The sequence below is a fragment of the Caretta caretta genome, chromosome 2, assembly GCF_965140235.1.
Source record: "Caretta caretta isolate rCarCar2 chromosome 2, rCarCar1.hap1, whole genome shotgun sequence".
NCBI lineage: Eukaryota > Metazoa > Chordata > Testudines > Cheloniidae > Caretta > Caretta caretta.
The window spans coordinates 258,101,170-258,124,382 of record NC_134207.1 but is presented as its reverse complement, the minus strand read 5'-3'; the positions used below and the strand labels follow the sequence as shown (position 1 = coordinate 258,124,382).

General features: G+C 45.0%; 1 protein-coding gene across 13 annotated transcripts in view; it reads right to left on the bottom strand.

Moving 5' to 3' along the window:
* The window catches only part of XIRP1 (xin actin binding repeat containing 1), a 50,457-nt gene extending 29,904 nt beyond the window's left edge, over positions 1-20,553 (bottom strand). Inside the window, exons 1-5 of one of the 13 annotated variants that reach the window (XM_048837492.2) lie at positions 20,335-20,423; positions 15,418-15,573; positions 13,339-13,393; positions 11,262-11,447; positions 9,183-9,264 (exon numbers count right to left, since the gene is read on the bottom strand). In XM_048837492.2, coding sequence (XP_048693449.2) covers positions 9,183-9,264; positions 11,262-11,447; positions 13,339-13,393; positions 15,418-15,542 — 448 coding nt within the window. In that variant the 5' untranslated portion in view covers positions 15,543-15,573; positions 20,335-20,423. Of the gene's footprint in view, positions 1-494; positions 757-9,182; positions 9,265-11,261; positions 11,448-13,338; positions 13,394-15,417; positions 15,574-20,334 lie in introns of those variants that run through there. The other 12 variants (XM_048837494.2, XM_048837497.2, XM_048837493.2 and 9 more) reach the window with 12 other exon arrangements.
* Between the last annotated feature and the right edge of the window lie 2,660 nt (positions 20,554-23,213).

The following is a 23,213-nucleotide window of genomic DNA, read 5'->3' as shown; positions in this document are numbered from 1 at the left end:
TCTGACTGCCACAATGGGACAGCCCCTTAGTATAAATTGATGTAGCTCTATTAAAGTAACTGAAGTTGAGAAACTTGCCCAGTGAATTTAAAATGGCTGCACTGAAGCTAGAAATAGTGACAACCTTGACTGCTTCGTTATGGGAGAAGGGAGGAATGGTTTTGTCACCATGTTAAAAGCCCTCTCTCCATTTCAAGCATCCCATAATGCTCAAGTCAACATTTTGCTGCACTAGACAGAAAATAGAACCCATGGTACAGACACAATAACCTCCCTAGGAAAAAAGACCACAGAGATCTGGATTTACTAGATTCCAGGCTGACAAAATTCATTGCTTTCCAATGGCAGCAAACTCACTTGGAGCTTCATACTGTGAGGGGCTGAGTGCCCTCAGCACCCACTGAACTTCAGGACTGGGCCTTTTGCAATGGTACATTGTTCACATAACACATGCAAATCTTCACTAGAATCTCACCAAGCAAAAGATTACTTACAGAGAGTTCCAGCCAGTCGTGTCTTTTCGGTAGAAAATCCCAGCAGAAGTTGGTTGCTTTTGAAATTCACAACAAAGCAGCCCTTAGTGTATCCTATGGAGAAGCCCTGCGCCAATCTGTGTCCCTTGATCCTGTTCTCTGCCTCTGATGGGTCTCTGACAGCTGATTTTATCACAGTGTGCTGGGCTAAGTTGAGAGGATGAGCCAAATGGTTTATTTTTAGGGAATACGGAAGTTGCTGTTCCATCAGGCTGAGTCAATCAAGAGTTCCTGCAGCTATGGCAGGGGGGGAGTCTTGAGTTGTCGCTGGCACTAACAGCTTGCAATGCCGATAGACTTATTCATTCAGCAGTGCCCCACTGTAATTCAGTAAAGGGATGTGTAAGCTTCCAAATATTGTGCATTGGAGAAGAGGCACTTTCCTGAGTCATTTTCAAGGGTCCTTGGGCCACGGCATTGGCACCTTGTGACTGTCACAAGATTTTTACTATGTTAAAAGCTGGTAATGGCAACAAGTATTAATTAACACAAGCTGATTCCTAATTAGCTTTTAAATGGATGTGTATTTTTTCTAGAACTCTTTAGTTTAGAAAAGAGAACAGCAAGAGGAGATATGGCAGAGGAACATAATATAAGGCCAGCTGGGCAGTCCACTACATTACATAATATCATGTGACAATGAGTTCCACTGATTAAAAAGCATTACTTTTTATTTAGTTTATATTTTTTGCCTTTTGTTTTTCCTTTCTTCTTCTTCGACTGTGGAGAAGGGTGCTACACATAAACAACAATAGCACCTATCATTAGCCTAGACAACAAGAGTGGACAGACTTCATACCTCAGAGCACAACTGATTACTAGGGAATTTTCCCCCCTTAGAAAATTGCACCTAGGTGTTCTGTGTGGGTTTCATGCTTTCTTTTGAACTGTTGGCCTGAGTGAAAAATACAGGAGCTAATCCTGTGCAGGTCTGAGTGCCTTCAAGTCTCAGTCCACCTTCAGATTATGCCTGTCAGGCAGCTTCAGAGGTGATGTATAAGTTAGATCTTGCACTAGTTTAGTCCCTTTACATTCAGATTCCTTTTTGATCTAGTTTCACCCATTCTGCTGATGTCTTAGAGGCATCTAAGTTGGTCTAACTTACCCGCTGAGGAATTGTAAGAAGGTGTAGGCTTGCTCTAGAGGAGACTGTTCGTATAATGTGGCCACTAGAAACGTAAGTAGAAAGGCCACCACCAGCTAGAGATGAAGGACAAGTTTGGATGAGATAGAGGCTACGAAGGTCTTGCACTTAAGACAGCAGATTGGAAAACAAGATGGCTGCCATTCCCAGCTCTGTCACAGATTTCCTGTGTGGCACTGGGGAAGCCACTTCAATCCTATGGGCCTCAGTTCCCCAGACGACTTTAGTCTTCCTTCACTATTTAGATGGTAAAGTCTTTGCGGCCATGACTGTGTTTGTACAGCACCTTGCACAGTGGGGCCCTGCTATAGTAGGGGCCTGCAGGCACTAGCATAACATTAATAAGGATAAGAATTCAGTGGGAATTGTAGCGAGGGCAGATTTTGGTCCCCAGTGGGCACCCTATTTTCCTTGTGGCAATGGCCAAATAGCTTGAGAATGCTACTGTTTCAGTGCATGTTGCTCAATCCCTTTTTACAATCATTGGGTATCTCTGCCCTACAATACTGTATATTTCTCCTTTCCCATTGTGGTTCCTGGAGTGGCTCAAATCCTCAACACCCCCAGCGCCTTAAATACACAATTAGGCCACAACCTACTAGCTGCTTGCTGAGATCTAGGGGTTTGGGTTCAGATCTGTGTCTCACAAGAACAGCCCCCTCCAGGAACTGCTCTTTGGTTTCCCTCGATAGACTAGAATCAGGGAAGAAAGTTGAGATTGCTCAGAACTGATTGAAATCCAACTACCTGAAGGGAAAAAAAAAAAAAAAAAAAAGCCCTGAAGAAACTATCGTGCAGAGACCACAGTCATTAATCTCCCATGTCAACAAGACATTGCACTCCGTGCATGGGGTGGTCTCTGAGTAAGGCACTATTACGCAGTAGTAGAGTCTCATATAAAATATCCCCACACGGGGTATCTCAAACACTGAGAGGGGAAAGGCCAGGGATCTGAGTAAGCATGCAATATACATTTCATTGATTACCAGCCAGGTTCTGACTCAGGAATGGGAATGGCAGGGGTTGTCATATGTTTACCAGCTCAGCTAACTAGATTATTCATAAGCGCTATCACAAGCAAGGGTCAGCAAACGGAGTGACAGGCTAGCTTGGGAACGCCGAGGACACACGGCGGAGCTGCAGCCTATTCATTTCGTACGGATGGGGAAGAGGAAAAGGCAGTGAGCATTGAAAAGGCACCAGGTCAAGGACAGAGCACAACAGGGTGTGGGTGGGGTGGCACCACATTGCCGGAGAAGACAGCAGCTGGTAGCAGCTTGGCTGAGATCCCATCTTAAGAGTGTCTACCAGTGGCAGCTTGTGACTTTTTTGACAGGTGGGGCACAAATCACCAAATCGTTAATTCAGTCCCTGCCCAATGCATAATTTAAGAGCTATTATTATACAATTAGTTTTAAATACACGGAAAAGAATCTAATATTCATCTGTTCCCTGAGAAAGAAGAAGAAGAATTCCAAGTAATATAAAAACAGTTTAAAAATCCAGAGATTTTCACATGGATTTAAATACTGGATCAGCTTAAGTTAAAGCCGAATGTAAACTGATGTTTTTCAGCTAACTTCATACGGCTCTGCTTAGAGTATTTTCATGCATTCAAATAATAGACCACAATCACTAGGTGACTATAATATACCACCATCAATTTTAAAACGAAAAGTCACAATAGCACTTTAAACAACACACAACTTACAAAATTGCTAAAAAAAAAAAAAAAAAGTGTGTATCCTCAGTTGGCAAATCAGAACCTGAAATTCATGTGTTATTTATATAGACACAAACACAGTAACAAAAAGTCATTAATTCAAAACAAACAAGGCAGTTTAACAGAATGGTTCTGAAACTGCTCATCTTTGAAGAGGACTCCAGCCTCATTCCTGAGACATCTAAATCAAAGTAGCTGCCATAAGAGTTGGTGAGTCAGGGGGTTGGGCATAGCCCTTACCTGCCACTCGTCAGCTGCCTCCCAGCTGGTGAGATACAAAGCCAACAGGCAGCTCACTTAAGCAGAGAGCTGCAGGAAGTAGGGAGGTTCCTACAGGAGATCCTGGTCAGGGAATGCTAGGTAAAAAATCTGACTGGGATACCAGCTGTGTAGGCAGTGGCCAAAACCTCAGGCGAACCAGGGGGCAGGGCCTGGTTTACCTGCCTTGATTCCTACTGATCCATGCTTGTGTTTGAACAATGAGGGAATCATTGGGAAAACAGAATGAAATACTGGCAGTGATGGGAGCTTCATTAACAAAATGGCTGGGGAGTTGGCCTCCTGCCAGCTCAGATGAGAGTTGGGAAACTGAAGAAGAGGCAGGGTCTGCTGGGTTTAGGGAAGACCCTGTTACACTCTCCCTTGCTTCTTTGCCACAAGACAGCATTATATCTTAGCTAGGTAGCTGGATCCCCTATTTTAAAACACCTAGGTTCCTGGCTAATTGGGACACAGTGAGAGAGACAAACCACTGAAAGCCAGCTCTATTGGCTAGTTACAATAGACTTTGCATTCAGTTGCCTGTTGTCATGTTAGGAAAGTAATTGTGTTTGCTGGGACACATGCACAGCCCTGCTTGTATAAAGGAGAGTCACAAATGCTTGCACTTCTCATTTGATTAGCTGCCTGCATTCCAGAGCTCTGGCCAAGGTTTCTGTCCTGCTAAATTAGGGCCAGAGTTTGATACCCTTACTCATGACTAAATTGTACCTCACAGCATTAGTAATCCCGTTGTATTCGTAGAGTAAGTGAGTTAAGGTATCACAATCTGGCCTTTACTAAGTACAGTGTCCCAGTCCATGTACAGCAACATTCAGCGCATATATTGACTTTCACTGGGAAGAGACCAATATGACTCCATCGACAAAAACCTCTGACATTTTTGCACAATGGATCATCAGATCAGGGAACTTTATATGTATATGAAATGGCTTTTAAAAATACATATTTTCTTCAAGCAATAGAAATGATGCAACAGTTTCCTTAACAGAAATGGTGCCAATCTTCAATCTATCCATCCACAAAGCTAATATTCAGACTGAAAAAGACTCATACAGGTCAGCATTTGTGCAAAAAAACAGGTTTATAAACCGAAACAGAAATGCAATAGAAATGTTTTCATGATTGCCTTTTGTTTCAACTGCATAAGAAAACAGCTTTTGTTTAAACAAAAGAGCAGAGTTTGCCATCCTAACATTGAAGCATCCTGCATGAGAATCAGAGAGTGAAATTGACTAGAAACAGACCAGCTACCTTTGTAAAACCAACCAGTTTATCATTCTCCAAGGAAAGAGATGTGCACAGGGAAAACACAGGAAAAATGGTGAAAGGGACATGAGTTTTTCAAAATGATTTCTATTTTAATAACCTGTGCTATTACAAGTACCAGAAGTGTATTACATTTAAAGAGACATTTGTAATACAAGTAAGGATTCTTTGCTTTTATCCTCAGCAGGTGTAAATTAATGTAGCTCAACTGATTTCAGTGGAGTGCTGCTGAGGCACACCACCTTGGAGTCTAGGAGTCCTAGTCTAGACCAGGACCCCAATGTGCTAGGTGCTGACCTGTTACAGCCCAGAGAAATCTCTTATTTTTCTCTCCTTTTCACTCCCCACACTTCAGCGCCTCATATCACAGTCACTATCCTCCTTGCTAAAGACGACTTGGCAACATCTTCAGAGCGCAGCAATATTGCTCCTTAATTTGCTGCAGAGTGACACGGTGCTCGCCTCCCTCAAGTTGGAGAACAGTTTCCTCAGTTCTTCCAGACAGCCAAGGGAGTAAGAGATGAGATATTCCCTCCTAAACAGCAACTACTTCCCTCAGCCCCCCCCCCCCCCCCCCCCCCGCACTCCACTACTGAACAACAGAAATCTCTGCCAGGTGATTTGTGCAATTGTGAAGGTCCAGTCCAAGGATTTGGAGTACAGGGAAGAAACCACACTACCACTAGATGGCAGTGTAAGCGCTCACATCAGAGAGACTATCAGAAGGCCATGTGTCAGTATAATAATGCCTGCATCTGTAATTTTCACTCCATGCATCTGAAGAAGTGGGTTTTTTACCCACGAAAGCTTATGCCCAAATAAATCTGTTAGTCTTTAAGGTGCCACCAGATGTTTCTGTGGATACAGACTAACACGGCTGTCCCCTGATACTTGATCAGAAGGACAGGTACCTTAACAGAAATGCTTTCATAAGCTAACAAATATAAAAATAAAGTGATTGTTGGATATTTTATGGTCCGTTCCTACTATACTGAGGATGTGTGAACCTTACGCCAGGGAAAGAAATATATAATCTAGCTATACACTCTCTCACTTTCTCTCTCTCTTTCCCCACTTTGCGTTTTGAAAAGTCCCTGTAGATACATTCTTAAATGAATACAAAATGGAGTGGAAAAGAGAAGAAATTATATATCTATATCTATATATACATTGCAGTTGCTCTGAACATGCTGTAATTTGTAGTCACATCAGACACCAATTTAAGCTTTGTTGCACTGAACTGATGTCACATCCTACTTTGCCTTTCATTTAACTCCCACCCCCCCAAAAATACCTGAATAATGTAAAAAATACATATACGTATATTCTGTCCTTTAGAGGAGTGAAACGCACAGACACGCAAAAGCCAATGTATCGTGTGCCTCTGCTGACTGCTCTGTCTCTTCTTTCCAGTGGTCAAGGTTCCACCGGGAGAAGATCTGAATTCTTAAACCTTCTTTAACCTAGATTGTTCCATCTCCACAGCTGCAGCGTAGTCTCCAGGGCGTAGCCCACTTTAATTTTAAATGACACAAGCAACTGGCTTTCCATCATTTCCTTTAGGAGGCTATTCCATGATCCCGCAGACTTCACTGTTAGGAAATATTTCTTTACAGTAAGTCTAAATTTTCCATTGCTCTGTTTAATCCCATTACTCCTAATTATGCCCTTTTGAATCATTCTTCCTCCTTGGCACTTACTCCTTTCGCTATACTCATGCTCCTAGAGCATTCACAACAGCCCTTGGAGCGCCTGGTTTCTGGCTAGTGATGGCAGGGTCATCTCATGATGCTGAGGTTTACTACACGATCTCGCCAAGGGCTAAATGCGCTGCTGGGGTCTAGGACAAAACCAAGAGATGGGCTGCAGAGTAATGCAACAACTGGTGCATTTGCTTTGTAATCTGCTCTGCCCCTGATCCTATCCCCCCCCCCCGCCCCCCGCCCCCTGCATGATGCCTTTTTCGCCTTTGGTATGTGTTTGTTTGCATGGGTGTGAATCTATTTGACTGTGAAATGCTGATCAGCGGAAACATCTCAAACAATGCCGTGAACATTTAAATCTCCCAGATGATTATGTACCAGATTCAGTGGCTAATTTAACTCCATGCAGCTCCAAACTATCCAATAGACTTTGTCTTCCCCTAGCTAGACTGCTGTATTTCACCAATGTGTCTGCTCCTTAGTCTTGGCATGAGGCCCACATTACAACCTACTGGTAATGTTGAAAGCACCCCCAGCTGAGGTATAGAAGGCAGACATGGATTGTTCAGTCACCGAGTGGAAGGCCCAGCAGTAACCAGCTTGTGCTCCACTACCCATGACCTACAATAGACACAGAGCACGGGAAGTCCCGCCTCAAGGGGTCTGACAGAGAGCAGCCTCATGGCTCCTGATTGGATCCCCATCCTATATAAATCTAAGGGGCATTCCAGGAAGCGTCCAGGCAACTGTGTGGATCTCCTGCAGCTGCCATGACCATTCCTGCACTCTGCTCTTGAACTCCTGGCTTGAATTGGACCTGAAACCTGACTCGGACTCTGATTCTTGATATCTACCACAGCCTGGAACTTGACTACAAACTTCTCTGCTACTCTCAGCCTCAGATTTGGCCCTACTCTAACTCTTGTTCCTGACTGCCCTTGTCAGGTTCTTAACAGTTTGCCCATACCACCCTAACCCGTGATTAAGGCCTGCCCTGGGAGAGCATGGAGGCAGCTGGCCGTTCCCTGCCCAGCATGCCCCAGAAGATACTGGAGATGCCTCAATGGTTGGCCACCCCCAGGAGGAGCTCCTCATGCTGCAAGACCAAGTGTCACAGCTCCCAATGGAGAACCAAGCTCTGTGCAGGCAATCCATCCAGTTCCATGATGAAAACATGGCACTGCAGGCCCCACTGGTGCAGCACGCTGCAGATAACCAGATACTATGAGAGCGGTGGCCTGGCTGCAGAACGAGAATGCTGCTCTCTGGGCACGCACTGCAGCTGTGTACCCAGACCCCTCCCAGAACATTTTAATAGGGACTGCCAAAAATTCAAGGGTTTATTAACCAATACCATCTGCTGTTTCTGCTCTGCCCCTGGTCCTACCCCACCATCAACCGAGCAAAAGTAGGACTCATTATTTGCTTCCTGATAGGAGAAGTATTGGACTGGGCCTAAGATAGATAGTGTATCATCATTCATCAGCCAGATGATGAGCTTTGTTCCTATACTTGGCATTGTAAAATGAATGATGTAGCTAACTTTAATGGTATCCCAAAGATCTCAATACCTATTTAGCAAGGTCCGGTGACGATTCCCATCACCTTTCTGTTTAAAAAGCTGGTGGAACCAGATACCTCCATGTTCTCCTGAGCTGCTTTTTTCCCCAAATAACTGTACTATTGAGTACATTCCTAAAGATGGTACAAAAGCAATGGCTAGGCTCTAATGAGATCACAGCATTGGGATCACTTACTATATACTATCTTAAGCCAATGATGACTGGGTCTGATTAATTACCTATGCAATGTCTGAAATGGAATCAAGCCAAGAGTGCTGTAGTTCAATCATAAGGTATGTACAAAATAAACCGCATAGCTCACTGAGTAGCATGGAAAAATTATTTCATCTTGAATGCAGTGCAAACCCAGCCAGGCTAAACATGGACTCATTTGATATCACCTATTTTTAACCATTAGCCTCGAGACTAACCAGCATAGAGAGAGTCAACATGATCCAGTGGACTGAGCACTGGCCTGCATTCCAACCCCTGCTCTCATGAACTCAGTGCGGTCATGAGCAAATCACTTAACAGTAATGTGCCTCAGTTTCCCAGTTTCTAAACTCGGACTATAATAATGTCTAACACTTTCAGGCTAAAAAAACTTCACTGTGACACATCTGTGCTAAGTCAATGAAATGATAGATTTACATTTGATTTGCTTTGAGTCACTTGCAGTATGTCTTACTTGCTAGATAATTTGCCCTCTTCTTTTGGCTCCTGGAGAGTGACTCTTTACTGGGTTCATATCTCTCTAGGGAAGACAGACCCTCAAGCTTCCTCTCCTTGCCATCCAAGCTGCCACTGATGCTGGCAAGAATGACCTTGGTCAAACTGGGTTGATTTAACTTATATCAGTGGGTTTGCACAAGAGCTGGGGATGACCCCTCTTTTGTGATCGGCGCAATCAGAGACATGGCAGCAGAACAGCTGAGATCACCCAGGAACCAAAATAAATCAGAGACTCACAGCGCTTGCCCACAGCTGAGTCATAGGCTGTATCTGGCACTTTAGAGATGGGCGTCTTACTTTTCCCCGAGAGCTTCACTTCCTGTATGAGAATGAGAACAGTCTGAGCTGCTAGCTGAACAGTTACATGTCCATAAACAGATTTTAAGAACCTTGCTAGGCACTGGCATGTATGGAAGGCAATCAGACCATTAGACCATAGGGTATATTGTCCCATTGTGGTTCTGAGAGACCCACTGCATATTACACTTTGCCGTGCCATCGTCAAGCCCAAATTGTTTTATAATTAGGAGAGTGCACCAGCCCCAGAGAGCTGACAGTGTCTTGATTCCAGGCACGTCTAACCAGCACTAAGGATTCCACTCCATTGTTATAGATTCACCAAAGTATGTGCCAAAGCCACTTAACCCCCAGAGTAACTCAGGTCACCAAATAAATCCCTGGTTTATTCTTAATTTTGGCCTCAGTTATGCCCCCCGTATTCACACGAAGTAATAAATCACTCCAGGAGTAGTCCCACTGGTTTCAATAGCATATATAGTGAGTAAGGTACTACTCCATGCAAGTAAAGAGATCAAAATCTGGCCCTTGGCAATTGTATCCCTTATTTTTTAGCCATTTCCAGAAAGGTTTCTTTGCCTATCAACCCGAAGTCCTGGGCAATGTTTTGCCAGCTTTTTGAAGATCACCTCATTGTCTTATCTTTCTGACCGAGGTAAGCCCATCCCTTTCTTTAACCTGTCCCTACAGCACGTAGATTTCTCATGCCTGGAATTATCTTTGTTGTCCTTTGTTGCCTCCTCAGCCACGGAATCCTCTCCTCCCTGTGGAATCGCAATCACTACAGCGGTGCTACATGCTGTTCCAGATGGGGTCTCAAAAGGGCCTCATCCAGCAGTACTATGGCAAGTCATCTACCTTGATGCTAATGACTAGCAGTAGTATCTTGTTTGACTCCCTTCATCGGGCTTACGGGTTTGTGCTTCATCCCCACCCCCTCCTCCAAAGTGTCAAGGTGCATTAACTCCCTTCTTCCAAGACTTTTTGATTTACAATTGATTCCGTCACTGTCTCTGCTGCCAAGAGCTGTAGAAAACAGGGCAAGCAGCTCTCCTGTCTTTGTTGGTTGGTCTCAGAAAGAGTATGCACAACGAGATCCAGTACAGCCTCAATTCTGTTACTGTAATGGGGGTACTCTGAGTGCGTTTGTGTGACTGTGTTTTCTGGATCGGCCAAGGATTTTCAGTGTACTTAGTAGACGTTGGGGCACGTGCCCCTTGTTCCTGGTAACAGCCAGTTTGAAATCACTGAGGCCTGGATGGCCTAGGCTGAGCTGTGTTTCAGGGTCAGAAGGATGCGTGTTTAGATTAGGAGACTGTGGAGGAGGGGACTTTGTCTCACAGTGGATTTGTACACTCTGCAGAATAGGGTTCAAATTTAGTTTAAACTACAAGTGGAAATGAGTTTGTTCTCACCAGTGGCTGTTTCCTGGCTCTCCTCAGTGTTATTCACTGGTCACATGAATTGGTGCTAAAATCTAATAAATTTCCCTTTACACACACCACCAATTACTAATGAAGGGCCAGATTCTGCCACTATTACTCCCATGAAGTAGTACCCTACTCCAGAAGTCGTTCCATTGAACCCAGTGGGGCGGCTCATGGAGCCCATAAGTACAGGTGGCAAAAACTGGTCCACAGGAAACATGGTGTGTGCTTGGGAAGCTGCTAGTGGGCTTGTTTCGCACAGCAAGCACTGTGGTAATAAGAAAGATGGTGTAAGTGAACATGCAGAGAAGCCAGTGTTGCGTGCATTAGGCTCTGCTCTTTGTCTCCTAGCCACACCTGGGAGCAAGCCCTAGACCTATTTTTCTGAGCATCTAGTCTCACACCAATATCTGTCCCTCCTGAAACCTGATCTCCTTTCCTCAGTTCCGCTCACCATTCTACAGTAGTGCTTCCCTATCACATTGACAACCACTGGCATTTCATCACCTAGTTCAAAGGCAGCTGGGTTCCGTCCTGAATCCCAAAGGGAAATACATTTCTTGGGAGGTTTGGAAGAAGAAAGTTCACCAACCTTTCTGGCTGAATCCTTCCCTGTGGAGGTTGCAGCACTCCATTGTTGCCTCCTGCTATTGCTCTGGGATGACGAGAAGGACAATTCAGTCCAGGGTTTAGCTCCCTGGGTCAGAGGCTGGGTGGTTGTCACTATGCTGGACTCCATTTCACTCTCCCTAAAACTGCCACTGAAAGATGCTGTCTGCTGTGTAGCAAAAGGGAAAGCCGTAAGCTGTGAAGTGGGAGCAGCTTTACCGGTGTTGAAGCTGGTCTGAAGTCTCCTGGAGTTCATTGCCGTGCTATTGGTTTGATGGAAGGTGAGGTTCTCCATGGATTTGCTCCTCAACCCATCATTGACGTGGCCTTGAGGTGAGGCAAGTTTCCCCCCCAAAGCCTGTTGTAGAACATTTCTCACCATGATCTATAAATTGCATCAAAATAGACTCACTCTACCTCCCACATAGCTCTCTCCATAGGGAGTGCACTGTGGTTGTAATACTCTACTCCCAGTCCTGATCCCCATCGCCCACTCTCAACTTCATGTCTTCTGTCATGTTACTAGGCTTGGAACAGTCTTCCATCAATCATTCTCCTCCTGCCCTTCCGACTACTCCTCCCTAGAAACCACTCCTTCCATAAACTCTAGCGACGCTGATCTGCGCATGGCTCACCCTTTCCTGAACTGTGGTTCCATGTTTTGTCTTGTCTATGCTAGAGTGTAATTTTTTGTGGGAAGGACTGTCTTATTCTGCGTTCTGTAAAGTGCTGTGTTTGGATCACATTCTATTCCTTCTTCCACTGGTGTCAATCAAGAATGTCGCACTGAAGTCAATCAAATTACAAAGCTATAAGGCTGATGTGAGAAGAGAATCAGACTCTATATCTACAGTACTGTTTAAATGCTTGATAATAACAATTAGTATAATTAATTTCAGAAATGTTTGTTTAATATTGAGTTCAAATACACTTTGCTTGCGTCCTAATGCAGAAATACCAGTGCATTGTGCTGACTGATGGGAGCAGGGAAGGGAAGCTCTTAGTTCTTGTTCCTTTTTAAGTTACTAAACAAATAAAGATACACACAGGTATAGGCCAAGTTGGTGTATTGGGTTAAGATGCTAGGCATCCATTTCTGCAAGCTGGTCTGCGTAGGCTAACCATTTCACCTGCACAGAGCCCCACAGATTTCAATGGGGTCTTCCTGCATGGATCAGCTTGCAAGATCAGCAACTAACTTCTTCAGACATTGAATTTAGTCATGTGAAAATAGGTTAGTTAAATATCTCTCTCTTCAATGGGAGTTGAATGTTTTCCCTGGTGTGGGTTTATTATTTGTATTCCTGGCTCCTAGAGGCCCCAGTCATGGATCAGGGCCCCCCTGTGCTAGGTGCTGTACAAACACAGGTCAAAGGAGCTTGCAATCTAAGTATAAGATGAGACACAGTAGGTAGATACAGGCAGATGGAGGAGTACAAGTCAACAATGAGACCGTACTCATCATAGCATGATAAGCAGCAGTCTAGCCAGTGGGAAATTCTGCTAATAGTTTTAGGATTCAGCAAGGTCCTAAAGCCTGTTATATATTAAATAAAAATCAACTGAATTTTATTAAAGGAACCTTTAAAAATGTTATAGATAGAGAATACTAGGGGCTGGTCTACACTAGAAAATTAGGTTGACTTAACTATATCACTTAAGACTGAAAAATTTCACTACTGGTGTGATATAATTAAGCCAATCTAAGCCCGGGGGTAGACACCACCAGATCAACAGAAGACTTCTTCCATTGACCTACCTATTGCTTTTCGGAGAGCAGGATTTACTACAGTGACGCTGCAGGAAGCATCTACACTAGAAACACGACAGTGTTGCCATTGTGCCGCTGGAGCATTTCAGGTGTAGACGTACCGACTGTGTCCTTTCCTGTGTCTGGTTCTCTGTGGGCATACGAAGGATGTGACTGAACTGAACCCTCGTGAGAAGGGCACTAGCCAGCTCCTATGAACTGCTTGATTTTCATTCATTAGGACAATACACTGTGTCAGCCTGTACTCTCTTCTATCCCTCATATACTAACCCGTTTGCCTGTAGCTCACCTTGCAGTTGTCTTGCTTTGACGAGGCACTTTCACAATCCAGTATGTTCTGATACCTACACAAGACAGAATGTGGCACATTACTTCCTTTCTATACACTGCATTGAATACATACATTTTTTTCTTGTACAGGAAATTCCCTGTTTTTCAAAGGTCTTGGTGGGGCAGAGGGGCTCTGAAACCTTTGAAACTCAGGTTTCATGAAAAACTAATTCTGGCTTTGATATGAATTTTGGATAAAGGGATGGGTCTGAATTTGGGATTGCGACCTCCTGGTGCCAAAAGTCAGAGCGGTGCATAGGGTTACAGGGATCCCCTGGGTCTGGTATTGACATAATAATTCCTCAAAGGGTATCATGTAAAGTCTCTACTGAAAGTCTCTACCAGTGTCACACTGGTCATCACAATCGCTGTGAAATGTATGTGCAGATAATTCGTAAGGAGTCATGTATCTATATGTTCTTAAGGTCAAAGTTGGGGCTGGGTACCAAAAGGTGATAAACCAGTTTCTTTCAGTTGGGAGAAGCTTATATACCTGCCTGGCTATATGTAAACTGAGTACTATATACTTCACAAGGAACACCTATTTAAAGGCTGAACAGATGCTAACCATGAGATTGTGAAGTCTCCAGGGAAGAGTCTTTCCAGTAAAAACAAGCAGCAAGGGGTACCCTGTTTACAAGTGAACACAATGGATTGCTGGAACTATATCTGAGGGTGCAGAGGTACACCCAGGTATCCTTCATGTAGGGGACAAGCTGCCAGCTGGCTTATCTTATGAATGGATGATCACAGCTGGTCTGGCTGTTTAACCCCGTGAGAGAAACTTCGGGTGAGCTAACTTTTGTGAGACAGGAGGATGTCTTAAGTTTAGGCTCTAGAAAGCAGGGTATAATTTTACTTTACATGTAAGCCTTTGTTTCCAAATCTTTTGCATGCTACTTCTAGAATCTCTAGACTTTGTTAAACAAACTTTGACTTGTTTTCCCTGTAAGCAAATCTAAGTGCTGTGAGTTGGGTGGCGTGGTAAGCTGGGAGACACTGTTTCTTTGGGAACAGCGGATCTGTGAATTCTGCGAGTGCCCAGCGGAACAGAGGCTGGGCACTCAGGGGTGTGGGGGGGATGCTCGAAGGGCTTGGAGGTTGGAGTCTGCCTTACCTGCAGAGGGACAGTGGAACCTGCTTAGGCTCAGAAGGCAGTGCTTGTGTTACCTCTAGGCTGGTGGTGACAGGGAGCTGACCCCTGGCAGGCACAGACAAGGCTTCCTCACGCTAAGGGCAGGTGGTAGCAAGGTACCTCACTACCCTGAGTACCCCGGGAAGCATCACAGGGATGACATGGAGATTTTGATATTTGAGGTACGGAGAAATGGGATTTCATAGGTTTTACAGGCAGGAGGAGCCACTGTGATCATCTAGTCTAACCTCATATACAACAGAGGCCAGACAGCTGAGTCGTGTTGCTGAGCAGTGTTGCTGCTGAGGTTGTGCTCCGAGTGGGCAAGTGTTATTGTAGGATTTATTTAATTTTGAAATAATAAACAGATGCCTCTCCAAGGCTCTAGCTGCCCTGGCATATTGTTAATACAATCCCAGCAGCATCATGGTGATCACTTTAACAGACCTTGGCCCGCCAGTCACCTAGAAACCCTTCCTCTTTGTGGGAAGCGCATGGTTAACCCTCTCCAAAAACCCTCTCCACCAAGGGGCTTTTGCAGTGTGCCTGGAAGGTCACCAAACTGGGCTATTTTAGATCAAGGTGCGGAGCAAGTTCCAGAATCCCAGAGTCCTCACAGAATATGCCCTGTTAGCTGCCGCCTCATGAGGGATACCCAGCTCGCATGCCCCGCTGACCTTAGCTATGACAGGGGAGAGAGGTAGGAGGCCCTCGTGTCCAGTTAGGGCTTGATAGGTTGTAACTGGCCCTGTTGGTTAGAGTCTGCTGCATATGAACTGTGTGTTTAAGAGTTTGTCAAGAACTCTCTGAGGGTGGACTGGAGGTTTTTTGCCACAGTTAGTCCGGATCTCAATACATCAATAATACAGAATGGTTAGTGGCATTTGGAAGTCAGCTGCTCACCTGGCCACTAATGCTGAGACAGAGTTTCTTCTTAGAGCCACTGCTCTGTGAGCTGACCTGCTCCCTGGAGAGCCAAAGGCAGCGTGAAAGGACTGAGGCTGCCTCGGCTTATCATCCCTTTCCATGCTCTCCGTACCTGCTCCAACTCTCTATCTGCTGGCAGCAGAGAAAAGAAGCAAAATCAATGCACTGTGAGTCTGTGGAAAGCCTTTGAAAGTCTCTCCAGTCCATTTATACCGTGCAGCAGTGTATATTGTGTTGGCCAAGCTCTATCTTCCATGACACCTCTGCAAACTCCTTACATCAGAGGGATTGAATGGGGGCAGCGGAAGGTCGAACATGGGGCTCTATAGATACTCTGGCATTTGATGGAGCCTGTAATGTTATCTAATTAAAATATAATTATGCAAACCATTGTTGCTACCACTGTTATATAATTGCAACGTATACAAAGTATAACACACGGCCAGAAAGGATTAAACAGCTTGCAGGCTAACTAACCCAAAGCCGACCTTTAAAGACATGTTAGAAAGTATTCAGGTTTCAGAGTAACAGCCGTGTTAGTCTGTATTCGCAAAAAGAAAAGAAGTACTTGTGGCACCTTAGAGACTAACCAATTTATTTGAGCATGAGCTTTCGTGAGCTACAGCTCACTTCATCGGATGCATACCGTGGAAACTGCAGCAGACTTTATATACACACAGAGAATATGAAACAATACCTCCTCCCACCCCACTGTCCTGCTGGTAATAGCTTATCTAAAGTGATCATCAGGTTGGGCCATTTCCAGCACAAATCCAGGTTTTCTCACCCTCCACCCCCCCCCCCCCCACAAATTCACTCTCCTGCTGGTGATAGCCCATCCAAAGTGACAACTCTTTACACAATGTGCATGATAATCAAGTTGGGCCATTTCCTGCACAAATCCAGGTTCTCTCACCCCCTCACCCCCCTCCCAAAAACCACACACACAAACTCACTATCCTGCTGGTAATAGCTCATCCAAAGTGACCATTCTCCCTACAATGTGCATGATAATCAAGGTGGGCCATTTCCAGCACAAATCCAGGTTTTCTCACACACACCCCCACCCCCATACACACACAAACTCACTCTCCTGCTGGTAATAGCTCATCCAAACTGACCACTCTCCAAGTTTAAATCCAAGTTAAACCAGAACATCTGGGGGCGGGGGGGGGGGGAGGAAAAAACAAGAGGAAATAGGCTACCTTGCATAATGACTTAGCCACTCCCAGTCTCTATTTAAGCATTTTTGTTAGAAAGTATGTGAATGGTAATTAGGCCATTCAATGTTAGATAGGCTAGAACATTGAAATGCAAACCTATACTGTTAGAAATTAAAGGTGATACTAATTATGTGTTTACTTATTAATCTTGTTAAATGTTAGCCATGTAAACCGACAGTTCCTGTCTGTCTCTATAGCTATTGATTCAGAGATCAAAAGGGAATATTAACATTTAGATGAATCTTGGGTGAAATAATGTCATTGTCTATATGTCTCTTTGAAGTTTGTGATAGACTGCTTAATGGATAAATTATCTTATGTGAATCCTTGTAGTTAATTACCGGTGAGGTTTAGAAAACAGAAGATTACATCAAAAGCCTGTTGTTTAGCTAGGACTGTGTCGTCAAGCAAAACTGTAAAAGAGATCCTTGGGTCCTGATCCTGTCATCTCAGATCTGCTTAAGGTTTCATGCAGGGGAAGCCTAAACTATAAGGATTGAGATCCCAGTCTTAAGATCGAACACCCTTAATATGATATTGGACATTGGCCTATAACCTATGGACTAAATTCTAAAAGAACTCTTTGCAACTACAAAGCTGACCATCTCTGCTATGAATCTGAACCTCAAGAACTGAACTCATGTCTGTATGTATATTGATCTTTTAACCATGCTCTCTCTCTTTTCTTTTTTAATAAATTTTAGTTTAGTTAATAAGAATTGGCTGTAAGTGTGTATTTGGGTAAGATCTGGAATATTCATTAATCTGGTTTAATGTGTCCGATCCTTTGGGATTGGTAGAACATTTTTCTGTGATGAATAAGATTTTCATTAATCCTCATCATATCTGACTTGGGTAACTAGGTGGAGGCATAAGGCTCGGTTACTTTAAAGGAACTGTGTTGTTGACTTCTGAGTAACCAGTGGGGTAATAAAGAATCTGTTTAATGCTGGCTTGGTAAATCTAAGTATTGGACTATCCACCAGTTTTGGAGGATTGCCTGCCTCATTCTTTGCAGTTCACCCTAATTGAGCGACCTCAGCTGGCTCCCCCCGGGACCCCAGTCACAGGGCAGAAACATCATAGGAAAGATGAAGCGCTCTCTGATACTACCACGGTATGTGCAGCTTGTGATGGGGACCATCTTGTTAGACCCAGTCCGCTAGTGGTCAGAGCACTGGCTAGCCATAGTTGGCAGTAGTGCTCAGTGGTTCAAGTCCAGGGAGTTGATGGTAGGGGAACCTGGGCCCTCTCACTCCTGCAGGTTCCAACCCAGGGTCTGGGGGCAGGCAGTTCAGGTATGTGACCTGGGCTAAGGTATCACCCAGCCTACTACCATCTCTTGGCCTCTCCTGAGGCCTGCTGCAGGCCTGGCTTACAGCATCCCCCCAGGAGAGGGTTAAGAGATTCCCTTCCCCACTCACGAGCAGCTACTCCACTGTCTCTTCTGCAGTGGCTAGCGGCTTTGAGTGGAGGGCGGTGCAGAGCTCCTTGCTTGCATGATCACTCTGACTGAGTGTGCTGCGCCTTTTAAACACACCTCCAGTGAGAGCATTCCCACCAGGCGCGGCTGTGTGGAGCTTCCTGTGACCAGATCTGCTCCTTAACCCCCTGTTCCCCAGAGTGGGGTTTGTACACCCCATCACAGGCTTACAGTTCTGATTCAGGAAAGCAGGTCAGCATGACTTAAGCACGTGCTTCAAGTTAATTCCACCTGCTTAAATTCTGCCTTGGTGAAGGATGATTTTCTGAACTGGGGCCTCAGTGCACAGTGAGGGTGGCTATAGATGCATGGAAATGAGGAGGAAAATACAAAAGTTCCTTTGCCTAGCTTGGCTATGCACCCCAAAGTGTGAATCCTCATCCAACCCCTGGTGTTTAGAGAAACAGCTACACTAGAAACAGCTACACTTTAAATCAGATTAAAGGGAGCAGGGAAAGAGGGAATTGACAGAGAAGGGAGAGACCTGGCAAAGGCTGGGATATTGTGCATACTCTATCCAGGCTGCCTGCTTGTAAATTACAAAGTAAATTACAGGGAGAAAGTAAAAATAACTCACCCTTGGAGTTTTCTCCACCAGGAGACATTTGGGTTGAAATTCTGGCCCTGGCCCGATTGAAGTCGGTGGCAAAACTCCATTGACTTCAGTGGAGCCAGGATTTTCCCCTTTATGTCTGTCTCTCTTGAATCCATGTGGGAAAGGTTTTTCAAATTTTGGGAAATGCTACTAATAAAAAATATAGTATTTGTACGGTACCTACTAGTGTGCTAGGCACGGCAAGGGTTAGAGGCAACATTGATTAAACTAGGACAGTGCTCGCTTTTTTCATTCTTTGCGACATTAACTTTTAAAAAGTAAAATCCAGCTCAAAGGTGCTCTTTACGTCAAATTTAAGTCTGATGCAGGAGCTAGGTTTTTTCAGTCTCTCGCTACTGGAACCCTATTGGATCTTCATGTCCATCCCTCTGCCAGAGTAGGCTAGAGAGCCCCTAATGAAGACATACCAAAGACAGAGAGTTCTTTATCATTACAAAAATAAACTACTTTAATGGAAGTTTTGTGTCTGTATCGGAGGGCACAATTTGGTCTAGTACCAATGGATCCTTTAGTCCCAGTGTTATGTGAACTTCCAACTTCCTCTCCTTAACTGAGGTGGTAAATGGAGGAGGTGATATTTAGCATTTGTATGCCTCTGCTGCCATAAATATGTCTGTCTAGTTTAATGTCTGTTAACTAGATATGGCTGTATTCAAGCCCCAAGAGTAGCAAAAGTATCAGGCACTGGTCTATAGATCATTAAACTGATATTTCAATATGTACTGAACCTTCTGGGCCCTGGTTTTTGAATGGGTCCTCTGGACATTGCTCTCACAGAAACAATAACTGGCTGCAGTTTGTGTGTAAGTTATTTATTTACAATGAAAATTCACAATACGAGACTGTGGAGAAACTGAAACCATTCCTACATTAGATTTTCACGTTAAAACTCCCCACTTTGTTTGCAAACTGTATTTCAGTAGCCATTTGCATTCTACAAAAGAATAGCCTGGCCAAGATTTTCAAAAGAAACTAGTGATTTTGGGTGCCCAACTGAAGAAACGTTAAAGGACCTGATTTTGGTGGTGCAGCACTTTCTGAAAATCTGTCCCCTTCAAGGCCCCTCAAACTGGGTCCCCAAGGACTGGGGCACCCAAAGCACTAGTCACTTTTGAAACCTTTGGCCACGACATTTTCCGTTTCACAGGCAAGGATGTTTCAATTAAAAATCATAGACCGTTAGAGAAGGAAAAGACTTAACAGATCATTAGTCCCATCTGCTGTGGGCCAGTCTGGGGTTAGGCCATACTGTATACTGTTGCAGTGCATTATATCTAGTTTTAAATGACTCACAGTGCTGGCCCTTTAGAAGATCATTCTACAGCCGGATCCCACCATTAGGGAAATGTTTCCTGAGATTCAGCTGATATTTCCCTTTTCTTAATTTCAACCCATTACTCCTACTTTACTTACCTTTCTAGAACACCCTAAACATTTCCCATATGAGCAATGCAGCCCCCCAGCTGACAAGAGTACACAGTAATTTCTAGGCTGAGTGCATTCAGCTTTCTGCAGTCCCATCACAGCACAGAATAATAGTTCTCGGGAGAATTCAGAGTTAAGTCACTTACTTGCTAGAATGCTGGTCTGAGCCCGGGATATGACTCTGCCATATAATTTGTTCCTTGATGTTCCTTGCTACCATGCAGCTGATTCCTTATTCCCATCCACTCGCTTTGGTGCTAGGAACTTAGGTGGGCAAAGTCCCCCAGCAGGACTCCAATTAAATATTAAAAGTAAGTGGTGAGAACAGGGTCACCACGACTCAGAGAGCTGGCATCAAAGAGCAGAGGAGCATGGCTCCCACCAGTCCTTGTGAGGCTGTTTCCCCCTCAGAAAGTCTTTTACTTAGAAAAACACTGGGGCTAATCCAGATTTCAGCAGAGCTGGTTGGAACATTTTCACCAAAACGTGCTGTCTTGTTAAAGCATTTTGCAGCCATGTATCAGTCTGAGCATCAGAGTCATACACGCAGCCACTCTAGAGGCTGGTGGCTAGGGTACATGTTATGTACCGAATTGCATACGGAGGAGAGGTGGCTTACTATTGGAGGAACAAGAGCACCGAGAACAGGCTGATCCAGAGGGTGACAGATGTTTGCTCTGCCATACAAAGCAAAGAAAGAGTCTTAAAAAGATTATGAGGAGGGAATAAACCGCTGGCCATTGTTTACAGTAGCAACTTAAGGATCCACTCGGGATCAGAGCCTCTACAGTGCTCTGTGTTATATATAGACATAGTAAGGACTGGTATAGAGGACAAAGTTGGGGTTCACGCCCTGTGCGATGTAATTAAGCCGACCTATGCCCCAGGATAGACACCACTCGGTTGACGGAAGAATTCCTCAGAGAGGTGGATTTACTACAGTGACGGAAGAACCCCTTCCTCCCATCATGGAGTAATCGCCCTCTCCACAGCAGCGCCCAACTGCCGCACTGTAGCCGTACCGCTGTAGCGTATCTAGTGTACACATCCTCTACGAGATAGTTCTTGCCCAGAAGAGCTTGCAGTCTAGGCAAGACAGATGGATTGTGGGAGAAAAGGAAGAAATATTATCCTCATTTTACAGATAATACCCAGCTCTTATATAGCCCTTTTCATCAGTATATCTCAAACTCCTTTACAAAGGCGATCAATATCATTATCTCCATTTTACAGATTGGGACATGAGGCACAAAGAGATGGAGTGACCCGCCCACGGCTGCACAAGAAATTTGTGGCTAACTCAGGACTTAAACCCACATCTCCTGAGTCCCAGTCTAGTGTCTTAAACCCATTGTAAGGGAGTGCTAAACTGTATTGTACCATTCAGCCACTAACTGGCACTGTGTGTAAAATACCTTATTTAACTGAACCTCAGCCGTACCTAGCAGAGCATTAAAAGATCTTATGATGAACACATCGTGTGTGTGTGTACGCAAGCTCTGTAGACTGTCCTTATGTGGTACAGAAATACATGACACACACGACCATCCTTCTTCTCAGGTCTGCGTACAAGACTTGCCCGGCTGTGTACTTGTGCGGGAAGTGATCTGCTAAGGACAAGCTATGGCACTTGGGAAAACTGCTCTTTGTCTAGCCTCCAGAAATAACACAAGTGTTGTTCTTTCTCTACAGCGTGGGGCACGGGTCACTTGCTGGTTTGAACCAGAGTAAATGGCGGATTCTCTGTTACCTGAAGTCTTTATGTAACCCTTCTGCCCGTCAGAGTTGGCAGCAACAAGGGCCGGGTTCAATATCTAGGGGTTCCATTCCAATAACACAATGCAAACCGGCTCGAGCCCCCACCCAGTGACCTGGGACAAATATATACCACCCCCGCTGGGCGCCTCCAAGAGGCAATACTTCCCCTCTCGCAAGCACATAGTCTGAGTGTAGCAAAAGCCTTTTAATAACAGAGAGAAACAATGTGGCATTATGTTGGGGAAACACCACCAACAGGATTCATAACACAACCCATGAGCAAAAAAAAAAGAACCCACTCCAGGCAAATTGGGGCATGCCCTTTTCCCTTTGGTTCTTGAGTCCAGCAACCCCAAATCACCCAAAGTCCCAAAAGTCCAATGCCCCAAAAGTCTCTGTCCCTGGTCAGGGCAGCCCCAGAGTTCGAAAGTTTATCTGCGGAGCTTTACCTCCCAACCTGGGTGGAAATGGGACGGGGGTAAGAGGCACCTTACGTGATCTGAAGCTGACTGCCCCATAGCTCCATAGCGGCACTCCGCTCCGCCAGCCGCCCCACAAACTCCTTCACTCAGCTGCACTCCGCTCCGCCAGCCGCCCCACGAACTCCTTCGCTCCGCTCCACTCTGCCAGCCGCCCCACGAACTCCTTCACTCAGCTGCGCTCTGCTCCACCAGCCGCTCCGCGAACTCCTTCACTCAGCTCCACGGCCCACAAGCCGCTTCTGCCATCCACACACTGCTCCGCATCGAACTGCTTCACCAGCCGTCCCGCAAACTGCTCCACAATATATCTTCAGGCTCCCCCACTACTTAACACAACACTCAGTGATTTCAGCTCTTAGGTGAATTCAGCTTGTAGTAGGGAAGCCCCAGTGCTGGTGCACTGTCAGCCCAAAGTGAGCTCAGCAGCCTATAACTAGACTTCTAATGAAATCAAAATTAGCTCTGATATTCCACAGTGGAGAGAGGAGGAAGTGCAATTAGCATGTAAGGCCCTCACCAAGGGGCCCATGCCACCAAGTATTAATACTTGTCCCCAGCCTCTCTCCATTCACACAGTTTTGGAACCCATGACCCTTGCCTAGCGAGTGCTACTTAGTTGATGGTGAATCCCTCCATCATAACAAAAGGCCACGTACAGTTCCAAGCACAGTTCCCATAATCAGGGTAATAACAATTTATTCTTCCTGCCCCAATAACAGAGACACTGGGGACCCCACAGCAGCCAAAGTGACCATTTGGGCAGCTATGGTCTCATTCTAGGTGGG